An 18,124-nucleotide genomic window follows, 5' to 3' on the forward strand; every position below is an offset into this window, starting at 1 on the left:
TTTTTTCATTACTTACTGAAAAGGACACAGGTACTGAGCTGAGCGGCGATCTGGAGGTCACAGCAGTTTGTTTTCAGCATCCCTGAACCAACACACTGATACCCAGCAGCTTCCCAGGTGCTGCAGCCCGCTGCTCAGGTGTCTCATTAAGGTTAAACATGGACCAAATAAATGACCCAAAGGCATGAATAAAAGCATCTGTAAAAACCTTCAGCCGCCTCAACAGATCGTGGACACTTGAAAAACCAGCCTTACGTAATACTTGAACCGGTTACAAAGAGTATTTTGTAAATAAGACATTTAATCTGGGCTCTGCTCTGAATCTTCCTCGTCACCGTTGGTTGGTTCATTTTGTTGGGTCATGCCGTGACTAGTTTTCTCCACCGCATTCATCACATTCACCTGGAGGTTAGTTCTCTTAATGAAAAACAAACCTGAGAGTAATTTTAACAATCATGTTTATATCCATCCTATAAAACAAATACGCCCTTAAAATGTGAAACTACTTCTTTACATATAAGTAACTGGGCAAATACATAAAGGCACGTCACGATCCCTGCACATGAATGCATAATGTGAAAACAGGGCCATGTTTACCACAGTTCCAAAAGGGTTATCTATACTGCAGGAAGTGCGTGTGTAATGAAGGAAGCCTAACTAAAAGATAAACACACCACACCTCGTACTGTCTTGTCCTGTCAGATCCTGTCTCGCTCCGCCTGACTGTTGCTGCCGCCGCTGCCGTCTCTGGGTCATCAGGGCTGGCAGCTGCAGGCGTCTCACTCCTTAAAACTGCTGAAGGGTTTCAGGTTCACTGCGCCACAAGAACCAAATCCAGCGCTGCACTACAGGATTATAATGCAAAGAGAGAGAGAGAGAGAGAAAGAGAGAGCTGAGAGATGGAACGAGGTGTGTTCGATTCTCGTCATTATGAGCGTTTTAAGGGAACATCTTGTGCTCACTGCAGGAAGATAGAGCAAATTATCCTCCTTCAGTATGCTCATAAGTGTTACTTATCACTTGTACACATTTGCAAAGAGCGTAAAACAGAAGAAAGTAAAAAAAAAAGTTTGTTTTATCGCCATGTGGCTTTAACTTCTTCTTTTTTTGTGCCACACAATACTAATTGCAGGTTATTTCTGTTGCTTCGGCGGTGGCAAAGGATGAAAGACCGGCCACAAAGGAAAGAATGTGGTTCCTGTTGTGGTCTTAGGGGGTCATGGGCAAGTAGATGTGGGGGTGGGGTGTCTGCCTTTTCACGTTAGGTGGCCCCTGGGACGCATGAGTCAAGGTCCGACGTGGGAGGAGGGGTGTCAGAGGGAGAAAATGGGTGTCCATGTAGGCCGGGGTTGGAGGGGGTCAAAGGTACGCCATCAGAGCAAGATGATACAATAGATGCCACGTAGGTTTAACCCGGCCGGAGATAAGAGTTCTCAGAGGAATGACGACCGTCGAGCTTTTTGCACTGACGCAACTTTTATAAACTGATGCTGCAAGTGGAGCGAGATAAAAGCCTTTTGGAAGACACGACCGACACTGAACTCCAGCCCTGAGAAATACCCTGAAGGGACAGGACGGCCTCTGCTCGTACGACAAAACAAACACGGGGGGAGAGGAGACGCATGACATGGGAATCCTGCGTGTTCGCTGCTCGTATCGCCGCGCAGGGGGGATGAGCCGACCTGCATGCGCGTGAGAAAAACTATCTCCCGGCGTCTTGCGAGTATTTTACTGTGAGAATATCGTGTGCCGCGGCGGCAGTCAAAGTAACACCTCCGAGATCCTGTTACTGCGTATGCGATTGTGCGACTGTTGTTCTTGCAGCCTTGTGCACTCGCTCTGTTTTTTTGGCAGGCTAGTGTAACTGCCACCGAGAAGCGCCGTCGCAGAATCGAGTTCTGCCACTGTCTGTCTGTCTGTGTTTACTATAGCCACAGGGCTGCCATCATCGCCAGCACAAAGGCCCTGTCATAATAAACAGCTCATGACACAAAATGTAGGCGGGCAACTTTTTCCTCTTTTTTTTTTCCCTCTTTTTTTTTTATTTCCATAAAGATTCTGATCGGAGCGCCGCATAAGGAGCTGGACCGTTGCCAGCCGCACACAAAAGGGAACTCAGACAGAATTAAGATTGCAGAAAGGCGCAGAAAGCATCCCACTCAACGGGCACAAACCGCCTATTCACCCAGACAGACCTTTTGTGTCTTCTTTTGTACACCTATTTTCGGGGCCTGGTGCAGAAATGCACGGCGTTCTCTGTGCAGGTGGAGGCAGGGAAGCAAAGTGGAGAAAACGTGCAAGCTTTCACTTCGGCCCGATTGCGTGTGTGCAGTCTCATTAGCGGAGTGGCCTGCGATCCTGTGGCGGATTGCCTGGAAGACTGGCACGACGACTGAGGAAATGAGCTCTTATCTGGACGAGATAGGGAGGAGGACACAGCAAACGAGCCAAGAAGTATGTTTGATTCATCATTTAAAAAAGAAAAAAAAAAAAGGCTCTCAAATCTTTGTTCAACTATAAATCAAAAGAAATGAGGGGGGATATTTTTGCAAGAGATGAAGGGAACTGAGAGGAGGGCAGCGCGAGTGCAAAGGGTGGAACATCCAGAGGACGTCAGGAATTTCAACGGACTTGTTTACTGATGAGGCTGTTTTCCTGGCGATGACATGCGTCGGGCCTCCTGCGATTTGTTTGGTCTGGAGAACAGCTGATTGTACTGCGACACCGTGAGCCTCACACGGCTAAAACACAACTCCTCTTTCGTAAAGCCTCATTCGTGTAAAAAAAAAGTTCAGATGACCTTCATCAGCAACATATGAAGGTTACAGATTATACTGATGATTCAATGAAGCTCATTCAAACTGCTGTATGCTGTGAGAAAATATCACTTACTCCAGCTGGATTAAATTATATTACACCAATTTTATGTTTAAGAGCAACTTTATCGTTGCCAGTGAAATATTAATAGTGTTCAATGAAAATGTAACATTTATAATAATTATCAAACGGCAATAGCATTTAAAAACTTTTTAAACATGAAATATTGCAAGAAATAGTTTTAATTGCTGCCTGTCCTCCATCAAACCTCTCTTCACATTGCTGTTGTCGTACCGACCGCAGCCACTGTGGGGTGCTGTAAACGACATCGTCTCACTTTATTGAGTGTCTGCTCAGTCAAAAACAGAACTTGTATGTGTTTCATAAAAATAAGTCCTTTCTGCTGTGTTTCGTTTGTGATGTTGAAACACGATTAGGCAAAAGTTAAGAAATTATTGCTTTGCAACAATTTGTGAAACTGCAAATGACCCTGGTGTCGTGGATTTCATGAGATATTTGCTGTCAGATGCATGGTGATACTGTCTCCACTTGGCCGTCCTGTTCAGTAACTACTATATCACATGCACGTATGAGTAAACAGCCCTTTAGAGAATCTTTGTCTTGTGCAACTTGCAGATGACGCTGGGAAACGCAGACAGATGGATTGCAGAAACGTTTGGGGATGAGAAAGCTGTTTTTACCATTAAGGCATGCAAAAAGTTCTTTGTGAAATATAGCTAGCATAATGCTCACGGTTTTGCCTTTAGTTCCATAATAGTATATTTATTTTGCAATTCATCCAGTAGTTTGATTTAAACAGCTTGATATGTCACATCAGGGATCCCTCTTTAGGGAGTCTTATTTCCTCCAACTATCATGTACAGAGAAGATATAAATAGAAGCAAGTTGTTAAAGCAGAGGAAGGAAAATTAAACTGAAGGTCTCTGCATAAATGAGGTATTTTCTGAGTCGCTACAGTGATTATAATGAAAGTGCTGGTCTGGCTCTGCAGGTTTTGGGTGAGGCAGCATGCAGCTCCTTTTGCAGTCAACCAAAGCGTTTGCATCAGGCCTTGAACAAATGAAACTCGCACACAAATTTCATTAAAATGTGAAGGTAATGTCAACAGAACCATGACATGTTTGCAGATATTGCAACGCGGCTTGGCGAAATTTGATTAAATCATGTTAGAGGGAGGGGGAGAAAAAAAAAATCAAGCAGATACTTTTCTGGCTAAAGTACAGGAAATCTGAGAAGCCACAGCCAAACCAATAAGCTGAGTGATGAGTTATTCACCACCCTGGCCGAGAGGCAGCTGTCAGGGTTATGGAGTCAAAGATCCCCAGTGGCTTTGAACCTGAACACGAGCTTTTGTGGCAGCAGAGAGACGACGCTGGGTGGAGAGCTGCACCGACTCTCAAGAAAGACAGTTTGTGAGTGTGTGTGTGTGTATGTATGTGTGTGTGTGTCACTGAGGCAACAATATAGCAGCCAACCTTCCATCAACCTGCTGACTGATATGACCTGGAGTAACACTGAAATGTTTAGCATACACTGGCGACACTGTGTGCGTGTGTGTGTGTGTGTGTGTGTGTGTGTGTGTGTGTGTGTGTGTGTGTGTGTGTGTGTGCACATGCATGCGTGCTCGTGCATGCTAATATCCTCTGACACCCTCTGGATCGCCTCCCAATAAATTCTCGTTGCAAGGTCCACAAATCATTTCACAGACCTTTTTGCACATCACCCTCCATTCCCTGCGAGGAACACTCTGTGCTCCCACTGGCTTGATAAAGACATCACGCTGCCGGACACGCACGCGCGCGCACGCTCGTGTGGAAACTCGGATTTGCGCAGCCTTGAATGACCTTGAGCGTGTGCACGCTCGATGCAGTGGTCAAAGTGATGAAATGAATCATAACAAGCAGGCAATTTGGAATGAAGCGTGTCGTTACAGCCGAGAGCCAGCAGATGGCGGCATTCAGCTTTCAGACACAGGAAGGAGAGCGGATCAGTAAACTTCTCCAAACTCTTTCTTCAGCAAGGAACTGTTTTATATATATATATTTAACAGATTGTTATAACATTTATCAGTTCATCTTCAGGTTGAAAGTCAGTCTCAACAAAAAATTAATATGAGAACCCTGTCCATTTCTTCAGGTGTTCTAGTTTTGTTTCACTACCCACTGGATTGTGAGACAAAACCAGAACAGCAGAAGAAAAATCAATCTGTGTGTGAAGGCCTGGTGAGTTCACAGCCTCGAAGGTTAAACATCTATTTTATTTGAATGCACAAGCACGCAGAATAGAATATTTATCTGCTATTTTGTAAATTGTCCTGTAAAGTGGTAAATGGAAGCATAATATAGGAGTTATTGGGCTTTTTTCAGCTGAAAATATGTTTTTACTTTTACCAGCTATTATTAAATTCTTATCTCATTTTCTCATTTGTGCTGCTTTTTGCTCCGTAATGATTGTTTAGATAAGGGCCCTCAATTTGAAACAGATCTGATGAGTACATGAGGTATGCATTCCTGTAATTTCCCCCCTGGTCCACAACACAACAGTGTTATTTTTCTGTCAAGAGGATTTTATGTAGACAAACAACACGAGGAAGGTTTTGGTGAGATCTTTTAAGCCACAGCTCCCTCTTGTGACAAAGAAAATATCCCAAAACAGCAGCTCTCTCCACAATTTGAGCAGTTGTTAGTGTCTTTTCGTCCAAGTACAGATTGAATTTTGTCATTAAGCCTGAAAAAAATTCTGTCATTCAAAATGACACACTTGTTCAGTTCAGGGAGAGCCTGAATTTCTGAAGGTTATGATCTGACTGACAACACAGCACACAAAAATAGCTATGGGCAAAGATAAAAGCAAAGATAGCTGTGGGAGAAAAGTGGAACAGCTTTAGAAAACTACACATGGAGAGCATGCAAACTCCATGCTGAAAGATGTAAAACCTGGACTGGCCTGAGTAAACTGCAGCATAGGAAGCAAGAAGTTGAACTGATCATGTGCTAATTTAGATTTCATATAATATTAGAATTTGTTTCATGACCGAGGAAGGAGAAATACGCAGAATCTCGTCAGTGTTCATAAATGTTTAGAGTTTCCTTTTCCACGGTGCAGCAATTATAATCTAATGAGGTTCGGATGAACTCAACACAGCATTCGACCAAATGTGTGGAAAAGTACGATGGAGCGCTGTGATGTGTTAACAGAGACAAACTGAAAAAAATGCATGGATTAGATTTAGTTTTATTTTTCAATGCAGAGCAAAACAAATCTCATGATTTCACTTTATATGTGCTAATTTAACCTAAACATCATTTGAGATCAGGAGCATCTCCTGTATGAAACCAATTGCCCGGTGTTTACTAGAAATGGAATATTAGTGATGAGGGGATGGAAGGAAAATTGAGCAACTCCCTTTTTTTTTGGTCCCGTGGGACTCGAAAAGCGCCTCTCGGGGTCTTATCAGTTGCCCTCCGTGTCCCTTTACGCCGCCCCATTTGCTTTTGACTGTCACCCGGCCGGATAGATGGAGGTCTAATAGAGAGGCTCGCTCTGTTAAGTGATTGAGCCGTAAATACAGATTGACCCGAACTGAGACTCTCATCATCTGTGGACTCATTCGGCGCCCGGCGTCCTCTCCCCTCGTGTCTGAGAGCGTCGCTGATCATGAGGTATTGAGAGGCAGGACAGAGAGAGTGTGTGTGTGTGTGTGTAAGCTCATGTGAGAGGGTACTGAAGCGTCAAACTGCGGCCCTGAGATGATCTTTCCATCAGCCCCGCAGAGGGCGGAGATTGTCCCGCGCAGAATTTATGGAAATGGTCATAAAACGTGAAGACTTCAGAAATGGGATATGTCGATAAAACCCACAGCGGCACAATCTACGGCAGTTTACCGAGGAGATGAGTGGCCCGGCTGTTAGACAACTTAGATCTAATTTTCTCCATAAAAGCCCTGTAAGTCAACAACACTCAAGGCTTCATAAATCCTAATATGGGACAGATTCATCAGCGGCGTGTTTATGGCTGTGGCCGCCGCAGGACTAATCGCACCACAAGATGTGCTGTAATGGCAGGAATTAGCTGTTTTAGCTCATTAATGTGATGTGTGTGTGTGTGTGTAATCGTGACTGACCTTTGACCTCATCTCTGCAAGTTTAGGCCAAGTTTCCAAATAACGGCACGATCGAGTTGAAGTTATGCTTTAATACTAACATTGTGAGAGGCATTGAAAACTTTAAATAAACAAACCTCTTTCGACAGATTTTCAGTAAGCCTTAATCAAACATCTCTTTTTCTTCATTTTCTAGTTTAATATATCTTACTATTCATTTCTTTATCTTGAAATTGAACATTTTTTTTGCATTTACTCACCCAAATGCTTCATTTATTTTTGTCTTAATTTTTAATCCATTTTCATTTTGTCATATTAATATTCTAATTTATTTCTGTTTTAACTTTTGTTGGCGGCTTTAATCTTCACTTTGACATTCCACTTACCATAGAATTCTTGTTTACTTGAAACAATTCCCTTCTCTTTCTCTCTGCTCTCATAATTACTCCTTCACACACACTCACACTGATTTCACCTGCCAGCTCTGACATCTTTGAGCTGTATTTATATTTCCTGGTATTTCTTCCTCAATCTTCCTTTGCAGAACTTGGAATTTTACCAGCCATGAAAAGTATGAAGTTAAAATACAAATTACAAGTAATTACAAAGTTAAGAATTACTATTGTACCCTGTTTCTCTGTCTCCATGTGTGACAGGCTCTTTTGCAAAATTTAAAAAATATGCGAAAAAGTGAACATAAACTAATATATCAGCTGCACATCTGAAACAGAAATTTCACAAAGGATCTTTTCTTCTTCGGTCCCAGATGTCTAATCAATGAGGTTAAAATGGTACATTTGTTTTAATTTCCAGGACTGTTCAGTCATATCTCATTAAGAGCAAATAATGACCAAAGGTAAGTGACTAATGATCAGCTCAGTTTGCTTGACTTATTGAGACATCAGCAGATTTTAAGCATTCAGTGAAAATTGCTTATAATATCCAAGAACTTCTGCAAACCTCTTGATTCCATTCAGTTTCTGCAGACTGTCAAATGAAAACCGTGTTGGAAATAAGCAGCGAGTTCCTGCTCCGAGGGGTTTTCCACCTGAAAGACATCAAAGTCTTATTTGCAAAACAGCCAGGCGTCTCTTTCCCTCTGGCTGCAGGACGCTCCACATGGCCGGTGATGCCTGCAGAGCACAGACAACCCAGAGGGACGCCTCGTGAAAAGCCAGCGTCTCCTCCCACCCGGGGGAAGGAGAGGACCCAAACCGTTTTACTGGCACAGAAGGGCAATAAGCGCCAAAGGAAAACAATTATACTGCAATCATTTCCGATTCTTTGGATGTCGTGGGGCAAAACGGCGCGAGGATGAAGGTTACGGGGCGGTGGGAAGCTGAGGAAAAGAGGAAAACATGATTGTGCTTAAAAAGTAGCACGACAAATAAACATGTGAAGAAATAAGAATTAAATGAAGGCTGAAATCTTACATTTTTGTGCTTTAAGAAGACATAGCAGCTGAAAACAATACATGTATCAAAAAGTGCCTCTCATGGACCAATAAGGGCTGGACCAGTATAACACAACTGAATTAAATTTTCTTTTTTAGATAAAACTGAAAAATTATTTAAGTTCCGTTTTGAAGAAAAATTGCAGTTTGTCTTTTTTTCTTTACTTTTCAATGTGCTCCTCAGCCTTTGAGAAGTTTGTTTTCTTTCAGTTTTTTTCTCTTAAAATCAAATGGATTCTTGTAGTTTCTGTGTAAAGTTTCCTGAGAGTTTAAATGTTTGACATCATTTCCTTTAGTTTGAAGAGCCTGGGTTACCCAAGGGGTTCAAACCCCAAGTTATGTACAAGAACACAGAATGTTTATGAGTTTGAACCTGATCCATTCTCTATGAAGAAATTCAAAGTTTATAACTGAACAAAAGAAAACAATCTCACAGCCTCAATAAACTCTTAGAGGAGTTTCCTTCTGCTGTTCTCTGGACTGTCTCATTGACCGTTACTTTGCTTCTTTCAAGAACAGGTGTTGACAGAATATTACCGTTGAAGATTTTTGAATCATTAATTCCTTCGTGGTGCCTGGCCAATCAGGCAACAGACAAATTGCTTTAAATTCAAATTTCTGTGCTGGTACCACATTTTTGTGTGTTTTAAATCCAGCTGTGAGTCGCACGACCATATTCAGGTCTTATTTAAGTCCCTGGAAGTGCTCAGTGTCGGGACCGACGCTGCTCTGGGGACTCTTGAGCCTGGATCAACAGTAATCCTCCTCCCGTGGAGGTCAGGGTCTAGTTATCGGAGGCTGAGGTTCCCTCCGCTGTTTGTCGGCCACCTTCCATCTGTTAGCCGCCGTCTGCCGAGACGCAGCAGCTCCTGGGACCACACACACACACACACACGCACACACATGCTCACGCTCACGGCGCAGAGCAGGTTTGATGAAAAAGAACAATTAAGGGAGAAATGAGGGAGAATCATCAGGGGAAACGGTTGATGAAGACTTTATTGATTAGAGCAGCTCCACTGATCCAACTCTCACTGTAGCAATTACCACCGGCTGCAGGTGACAGCGAGGGCCGCGCCGAGGAGGGCCCCCTCCAAACCCAACTTCCACTCCAAATTAGTGGTTTTGTCTCGCCGTAAAATAAAACAATCACACTGATATTAAAGTGTTCGGCCTCAAATTATTCATTAGTTTGAAATTATTAGTGGTTAAGACAGAATACTGTGATCTGTTGAGTAAAGTGATTTAGTGGATTAAAAAAAAGGTTTTGATGACATTACTTCATCACATTGAGAAGAATGCGTGTTTGTTTGCTCTGTGTGCATGAAACAAAGCAGCCACACACACACACACACACACACACACACACACACACACACACACACACACACACATACGCACACACACATGCAAACGACAATGATTAATTCAAATCCCCAGTGAATAAAGCAATAAAGTCTAAGGTGTGGGCACATCTGAGTCAACATGTCTGCATACCGAACGGAGGAGGCCGGTCATTATATGTTTGTTTGCTCAGCTAAGACAGCATGGTATTTGTATTTAAATCAAACCGTCGTCTGCTCTCAGAACAAAGACGGAGGCAAAGTGTACCCTGGCATTTCAAGGCAGAGGTGCAGAGTGCAGACATGCATGGCTTGAAACTACATTTTCTTTTACTATCTCAAAACTGTGTTTTTAATCTCACCACGAAGCAGAAACCTGAACCTCTTCATCAGAGGGAGTCACGTCGGTCACGTGGTTTAGTTGTCAGGAGCTGTAATTTAGGCTAATGTGCCAGATTAAAACATGCGTCTCCATCACCGGGGCTGAGATATCAAAGTTCAGAGGTCAGACGGGCTGACCTTGGAAAGCCCTCTTCTAATTAGAGGTAAGAGGCCGAGATTTAATGTGATCTGGTTGTTTGCCAGGTGAGTGTTCGCGAGGCTTCTCCTCCTGCTGGCTGTCAGTGAACCACACAAGCTGCATGAAATCCTCCAAACGTGCCACCATTGGTAGGGTGTGATGGTTCGCACTCTATGTTTTGGCTTCTGATGGACCCTGCTTTTACTCTTAGTCAGCGATGATTCAACCTTAAGTTGAAAAGAGCTGTGATAAACAAAGATGGACGCCAAAGTCCAGGTGAAATTGTTTCATTCGAGTAACTTTTTGAGGTCATGCGACTCAAAATGTGGACAAGAAGACTCGTCTCCATCGCACCACGTCTCACAGAGTCGCCTCAGAAGGCGCCGGCGCTCCCAGCACCATCCGCCTGCATCGTGCAGCTGCAGCAGTTCCACCAACAGTCACACTTTCCCAACCTCACGAACTGTTCAGCAAGGGCACAGGAACCGAGCACAGATAACGGTCAATGGAGAAATATAAAGGGACAAACACAATCTGTTTCTGAGCTAGATGGAGATGAATGGAGCGTAATCCGGCGCCTTCCATCACACCTACCCGGCCCGCTCCGTGGCTGCTCCCTGCTTAACCGCAATGATGATTAATCCCACACCCACTATTTATATTTCCTAATTGTAATTAGCGTGAATTATCAATTACGGTTAGTGCCTAATTGCCCTTCATAAAGACAGCTCCCCAGGTTTAAACGGGTCCATTTAAATAATGTAACTAATAGCTCTTGCCTTTACGTTGCGGATACATCTTCATTGTTCCACGCGTGAACCGTGATGGTTGCTCGTAATTTAACAGGGCAATCGAGAGAAGGAGTGCAGGTGGCACTGCGGGACTAATTATTGTTAATGAATTATGATGTGACCTTCTCAGAACAATGGCTAATCAATGCTCGCGTTGAGTGACAGTGCGCTCTGTGCAGATGCCAGGAAGCCGGGCCTCTCAGCTCCGTGGTAAACAGGCGGCTGCAGCCTGCTTTTCTTTTTTTTTTTCCCTGCCGTGCACAGTCTTTTCTGCTGAAGGCAACACTCGCCTCTCTCTGTGGTGTGAATCACAGTTTTTGTGTGGACGAGAAGATTTGGCTAAAACATCCGTGTAGGCTCGATGACTAAACAATCCTCAGTCTGGTCAGGATTACAGATGGAGGAGGCGCAACTTTGCAAAGTAAAATGATTCTCTTTCACCGCATCAATTTCTCAACCGTTCATATTTAATGTCATATTTACTCGCCTCACACTGATTCCACTGCCGTCTTCTGATTAAAGCAGGAATCGAAGTGATGAGAGCGACTCCTCTGAGCTTTACTCCGACAGCCACAGCTCAATCCTATCCGAGGATCCTGATTTTCATTGATTTCCAAATGTGTGTGTGCCTGCGAAGCAATGCAGAGGAAAACAACTTCTATTAATGCCCCTGATTCAGGGAGAAAATTCATATTTCGTTTTATCTGAGGCTCTCTCGTCGTCCTCCTCTAATCTGGGAAGTCAGTGGAAGAGTCGGGACAGAACACATCCCATTTAGTTTTGTGCCCCAAAGAGCATCAAAACAATCTCATGGAAAGGTTTTATTTTTTTTTTTAAAAGGTAAATCTATTGTAACAAATGGGCCCTCAGTCAGAACATTACCCTCACTGAGCTTCTCCCTGTGGCAGAAAGTTTGCACACTCCGCCGCCCCGGCCGCCCCGGCCGACCGTTGCCGCCGCCGCCGCCGCTTGAACTGACCTTTACCTTGCTGTGACAGGGGCGCGGTGTGACTGACAGTGTCCCTCGGCATAATTTACCCCCGCCCCGCGTCGCCCTCCATCTCCTCTGCGGAGCAGTTGACCCCTTTACAAATCACCCCCAACTTTACACATCTGCTGCCTGTCAGCATCTGCCAGGCGCACTCACCCGTCCCGCCTGTAATGAAAAACTCTCATTACTCGCCTCCACCCAACAGGTACACAGGCCGTTAGGACAATTACTGGGCAATGCCACTGACCTTGTTGTTAGAGAGTCAAACAAACCGGCTGAAAGGAGGCCCGGCTGGCGGCGGCGGCGGCGGCCGTGGGCACGGAGAGCCAGGAACAAGAGAGGAGTTCATGCCCGTTGCAGAAGATTGTGCTGTATTGATCTACGCTGGCACACATCCGAGTGAGATATCGAAGAGAAACAGTTCGGCAGAACTCATTAGAGACTCCTTATTCTCTGATCAGATAAAAAGAAAGAAAACAAGGTGAATATGGTGAAGATGGCTTAAAAATAAACATTTGGTTCGGTAAAAACACAGTCTTGAACTGGTGAAACGTAAACACAAAAATGTCCTGTGAAAGGTTTAGTATTTGTCTGATAAGCAAGATTCACCTGCATGCATGAAACTGGACTCTTCACAGTGAGTTTTAATGATTTTAAATTCTAAATCAGACTTTGTTTCATAGATTCTGCCTCTAAGGTCTAAAGATTAGGTCACAAACACAAACAGAGGGGAATGTTTCAGACAGTGGGGTTTTACTGTGTTGGAGGATAAAATATCCTGGTAACTACAGCACATAATCATTATTCTCCTGAACCAAAAACCTCAATTCATATTTGTTTGTGAACCAATATTAAAGGTGAAAATTCCTCCAATATCAACAATCATTGCAAAGTCTGATTCTGCTTCAGATCCTCCACAAACCCGACTTTGTTCCTGCATCTTGTGAAACTTTAACAACTTCAAAGTTTGGGAATGAGACCCGACAAACATCCCCTTCAATGGCTGACCGGACGCTTGCTGATCCTTTGTTTGAGCTTTTACAGGAGAGTTGGGGAGACTGTTTGGAATTTGGGAGAAAACAATCGGCGTTACAGTCTGTGTGTGGAGCTGCAGCTCATCACGCTCCCCCTGCTATTAGACAAATTATCTGACGTTTAGCAGACTGGGGGCAGCCTCCCTGTGTAGCGATGACTTTATTGCCCCCGGAGGGGGGTCTTAGATGGAAGTGTGTCCCTTCGGTTCCCTGCGGTGTTCCACAAGCGATGCTCTTCCTCCTTGAAGTCCCGCTCTGGCCTGTGCAGACCTGGAAGCCGAGCCAGCTGCCGTTCCCGCTTTCTGAAGTCGACCTGAGGGGCCCCCTTTATCCGTGGGGCCCGTCCTTTTGTCCCCCCCTGACCCACACAAACAGATGTCCGGCCACTGGGCTTTCTCGGATAGGAAGTTGTAAACCTCCAGCGTGCGGCGGACTCCATTCATATGGAGGGACTACAGTAATGGCCGTGCAAGTGGCATACACATGCAAATCCCGGCACGCAGGCACCCTGTAGTGGCGGCTTTAACAAATGTTTGATTATGTAACTGCGGACCGGTGCCAGTCCACCAGAGGTAGCAATGAAGCAGCGTAATCACCTTGAATTGAGTAACTAACACAGGAAGCAGTGTCAGGGGGGATTCAGGAGGACCCTAAACAGTGTGTAAACATGATGAGATCCCAAATTTGACAGACAATCTCTTTGCCTTCTGCATAATTCACACACTGTAGACCTCACACGGTGAAATCTGTTAATATAATCATTTTAACTCTACATCAGAACAAATGTCAAATCAAATAAAAGCAAAAAAAGGCAAAATGCATCAAATAATTTAAACCTACATTTCTTTTTTTGACTAAATCTCCTTTCAGACCTTTCTGTGCAGCTGCAGTTATACTGGTTCAGCCTCCCACTATCCAAAATGACTGCAGACATCAGGTTTTATCTGTATTGAACACCTGCTGGGAATATTGATCCGGTGCTGGTTTCACCATTTTAGCCATCACCAGGCATCAAGCTTTAAACAAGCCCATGTCACTTTATATTGAATACTAATCGTGAGGACTGGGGAGCAGATTGATTCAGAATATAAATCCATCACATTAGGTGAGAAAACAATCAGCTGCATTTAGCCTAGGCCTCTAATTTGGCTTTGAACGCTTTAAAGAAGCATATGGATTAGAGAGTCATCACGGACGCTTTTTTGTCTGCCCCAAACACACAGCCTGTTTTAGTTTTCTTTAATGGACAAGTTCAACTTGCTATTTGAAAGATTATTTCATAGTAAGGTGCTGCTGCATTCTTGGAATGCAATGCAGAATGCAAAAATGACTAAACAAATGATAAATGTTGTCTGCAGTCTTGAATGTTTATTTAAAGGTCTGCATCTATTGCTGAGCTTCTGAGCTGTGTATTCCTGTCTGTTTCACACTGCAGGCAAAAAGACTGAAATGTAATGCATTTAATGAATATCAGGACCAATAGAAATAAACTGACCCTGTGTGCTATCCTATTTCTTATTTTCACCAACTATAACGGACCTCCACAAATGTTTATCAACCTGTTTTCACTGGGTTATAGTGCAGTGTAATATGCATTTATAGGATTTTCAAAATTACATATAAACGTTGCTACTCTGCTGTAACATGTCAGACAGTCTATAAACTTTCAATAAATTAAATTTAAGCACCCACTGTTTAATGTATATTGAGGGAAAGTTTTTATTCTGCTCATGCTGCAGGAAAATCTCTTTCTTGACCGTAATATCTCTAAATTGTGTTTAATTTGAGGAACCAGGCCGATATCGGACATAAATCAAGCGCCATCTGTGCGCAATTTTCGTCCAGGGTCGTGAATTATTGAATTTAACGATATGGGTGATCATCGGGAAACGGTTTACGCCCATTAGGCGACGGTGTGGAGCACTAATAGTGTTTGTGTCACGTGTCGGGGTTGAGAGACCGAGGTGGGGGAACAGACGCTTTAAAGACCGGCGCGCGCTCCGGTCATCTCACTCATGATCCGACACTGACAGCCGGGGAGCAGAGGGTCCACACTCCGGGGGGACCACCGTCACCTCCACCCATCTGGTTTTTAAGAAGACTCAGGCAGACAATCCTCGCCCTGTCCCCTGAAACTATGAGAAGTTCTCCTGCGGCTCTGCGTAATTACGCACGCCGTGATTTCGGGTGTTTTTGGCATTAAGATTTAAAAAAAAAAAAGGAAGAGGAAGGATGCCGGAACTGTGCGAGTGACAATGACGACGAGTCACAAAATTTCCTTTTCCATAATTGACATTTTGGATCCGAACAAATTCAACAGCAAAAGGATAAACGATCTCCCCATCGTTAAGGAGAAGTTTCTTGTCGCCGATGCAAGTTTGGAGTCGGATAAGACGGCAGGTGGAGACTTCAGACAGGAGAGCACAGAAACAGGTAAAATCTTCTGATATTTACATTATTGAGATTAGAACCTCGCTTTACTCTTTTTTTTTAAGTCCTTTTTTCTGTATCTGTGTAAATAATTTCCAAAGATTATGACAACGACCATCCACTCATCCTGAAGTTTCAATATTTTATCCAAAAGAATTAAATAAAAATTTGCTCCGAAACCGTCTCGTCAAAGTTTCTGCTGCACTCAGGAGTGAAAAGCAGAAAGTGTAGCCTGTCCATCAGATTTATTGTCATCTCTCTATGACCTTCCCTTAATTTCCAAGGCTGAGTTTCCTTTGAAGGAAGCGACAAAGGCTTGCTCCCAGAGCCCCGGCGTGTGATTGGCATTGGGACAGGGAGGCTAGATAATTGTTTAAATCGTCCCATTGAGGATGCCTCCGCGCGCTTTGATCGATATCCCATTACTGCATCCTGCATATCTCCCTCCAGCACCTTGCAGGTACAAACTTCACACCCCATCCATGTCTGATCCTAAATATCGTTCGATTAAAACTTCCCTTTAAATAGATGACATTTATCGATCCGGCCGCAAATATGAAACTCCATTAGCACGTCATGGTTGAGGTGGCGGGGCTGGATTTAGACGGGATTTCTTTCCGCAACATGACATTTGAGGCGCTGTGCGGTTTATAAATTATTTAAGGCTTAGTGACCAAGTCTTCCTCTCCTCTGAATCTCCGCTTTGTTCCGCCTCAGGATCCTAATCAAACACTTTACAGATGTCAACTTGAGGCCTTCTCTGTTTGCTTTTTTTTTTTACAACTGATCAAAGAGAATGAAGACACCTCTCCTAAAGTTGTGTCTGGGGAGCTGTCATTCAGCACCACGGTCCATTTAACACATTTAGCAGCCTGATTTTAATATCATCACTAAAATTAAACCCCACAAGTCACTTTTTCATTTTTAAAATCTTATTAATCATCTTGAAAATACTGAGAACCATTTAATAACAAATGGGCCTTCATAAATGTAATGTAAAATATTCAAAATGTTAATAATTTAGTTTCTAAATTATTTTAGATCCAGCTGTTGATCATCCATCTTTTATATATTTTCCACACTCATTTACCCAACACTGCAGTTCACCTCAGACCCTCATGCAGAACATGCAAACAACCACAGAAAGACTCAAAAGCAACCCAGACTCGACCTGAGGGTCCTCTCGCTACAGTGCAAACCACTTCACCACCTTCCCATCCTTCTGTAGTTAACATTAAATTCAAACAGATCTCTGTTTTGATGAAGTTGGATTTTGTTTAAGGCTTAAATGTGTGTATTTTTTTTTTAAATTATTATTATTATTATTTTCCAGGATTGGAGACGGGGGATGGACACTCCGCCTTCTCCAGACACCCAGTAGCGCTCACCGAGCCGCCGCTGCTCGACACCGAGCCCTGTCTCACCGGGGATCCGGGGGACGCGGACCGGGACTCGGCGCTCCCGCTGCAGGACTCCGCGACGCACAAGCGGCGGCGCCCGGACCAGACGTGCGCCAAGCCGAGGCGCGCGCGGACAGCCTTCACCTACGAGCAGCTGGTCGCTCTGGAGAACAAGTTCCGCACCACGCGCTACCTGTCCGTGTGCGAGAGACTGAACCTGGCCCTGTCCCTGAGCCTGACCGAGACCCAGGTGAAGATCTGGTTCCAGAACAGGAGGACCAAGTGGAAAAAGCAGAACCCCGGGGCGGACAGCAGCTTGCAGCCCGGGTCCAACCCCCTGGTCAGCGTCAGCCCGAACCCCGGCACCTGCGGGACAAACCCCGCAGGCTTCCACCAAACTTTCTCCAACTTCAGTTCAGGGGGAGTGATCTTCCACACAGCGGGGGGCGTACCGCTCTCCTCCACTGGGGGGCTCCTGCACCCTTTCATGTCCTCTGGATTCGTTCAGCCAACTTATTTTAATCCACATCTATAGAATAAATACAGGGTGGTATTCCTCTTTTTGTGGTCGGGTATTTTTTATACTTTGGGGGAAAAATGATGTAAATGTTTAAGTGTTTACTCTGGATCACTGCTTCATTGCCATCTTATTTTGCCAGCTGAGAGAAAGAGAAAAAAAAATCTTGTTCCATGAATCCAACTACAGTTATTACAGTGAAGTAGCTGAGTTCAACACAAAGGCCAATATTAAAATATTAAAAGAAATGAAAAGCATGGTCTGTCCCGTGTCAAAGGCCTGCACTCCCATTGTAACTGATAATATATTTAATTCCAATATATCTGTCAACTTATGCAGTATAAGTTTCTACATCTGTGTTGGTTTCATGTCTCAGATTGTGGCTTATTGCGGCATCATTTCTACCTCTGAAAAACCTGCACATCATGCACATGTTGGCATTTAGGCAACATTCACAGTGTCATTAAAAACAAATCAACCATTTTGTGTATTTGTGTTGTCTATTACAAAGGAAGGATGATTAAATATGCAGGATGGAGCTAAGGATGTTTTCCAAAGTCTCTAATATTGAATTAAAAAAGATGAGAAGTGTGTTTGAAATCATCTCTGGGATGGTCTGGATGGAATTATTCAAAGATGCCAGAATTAACTGGGGAGAAAAAAAGGAAAAGAAACTGACATGTCTAGAGACAGGTATCTGTTATT

General features: G+C 43.9%; 1 protein-coding gene across 1 annotated transcript; it reads left to right on the forward strand.

The window, feature by feature from the left end:
* Window positions 1–15,327: 15,327 nt before the first annotated feature.
* On the forward strand, window positions 15,328–17,437 carry nkx1.2la (NK1 transcription factor related 2-like,a). The gene is made up of 2 exons (XM_030107175.1): window positions 15,328–15,492; window positions 16,814–17,437. The coding sequence occupies exons 1-2, from the start codon at window positions 15,328–15,330 to the stop codon at window positions 17,435–17,437; spliced, it is 789 nt and encodes a 262-aa protein (XP_029963035.1).
* The last annotated feature ends 687 nt before the right edge of the window (window positions 17,438–18,124 follow it).

This window comes from Salarias fasciatus, chromosome 13, assembly GCF_902148845.1.
Source record: "Salarias fasciatus chromosome 13, fSalaFa1.1, whole genome shotgun sequence".
NCBI lineage: Eukaryota > Metazoa > Chordata > Actinopteri > Blenniiformes > Blenniidae > Salarias > Salarias fasciatus.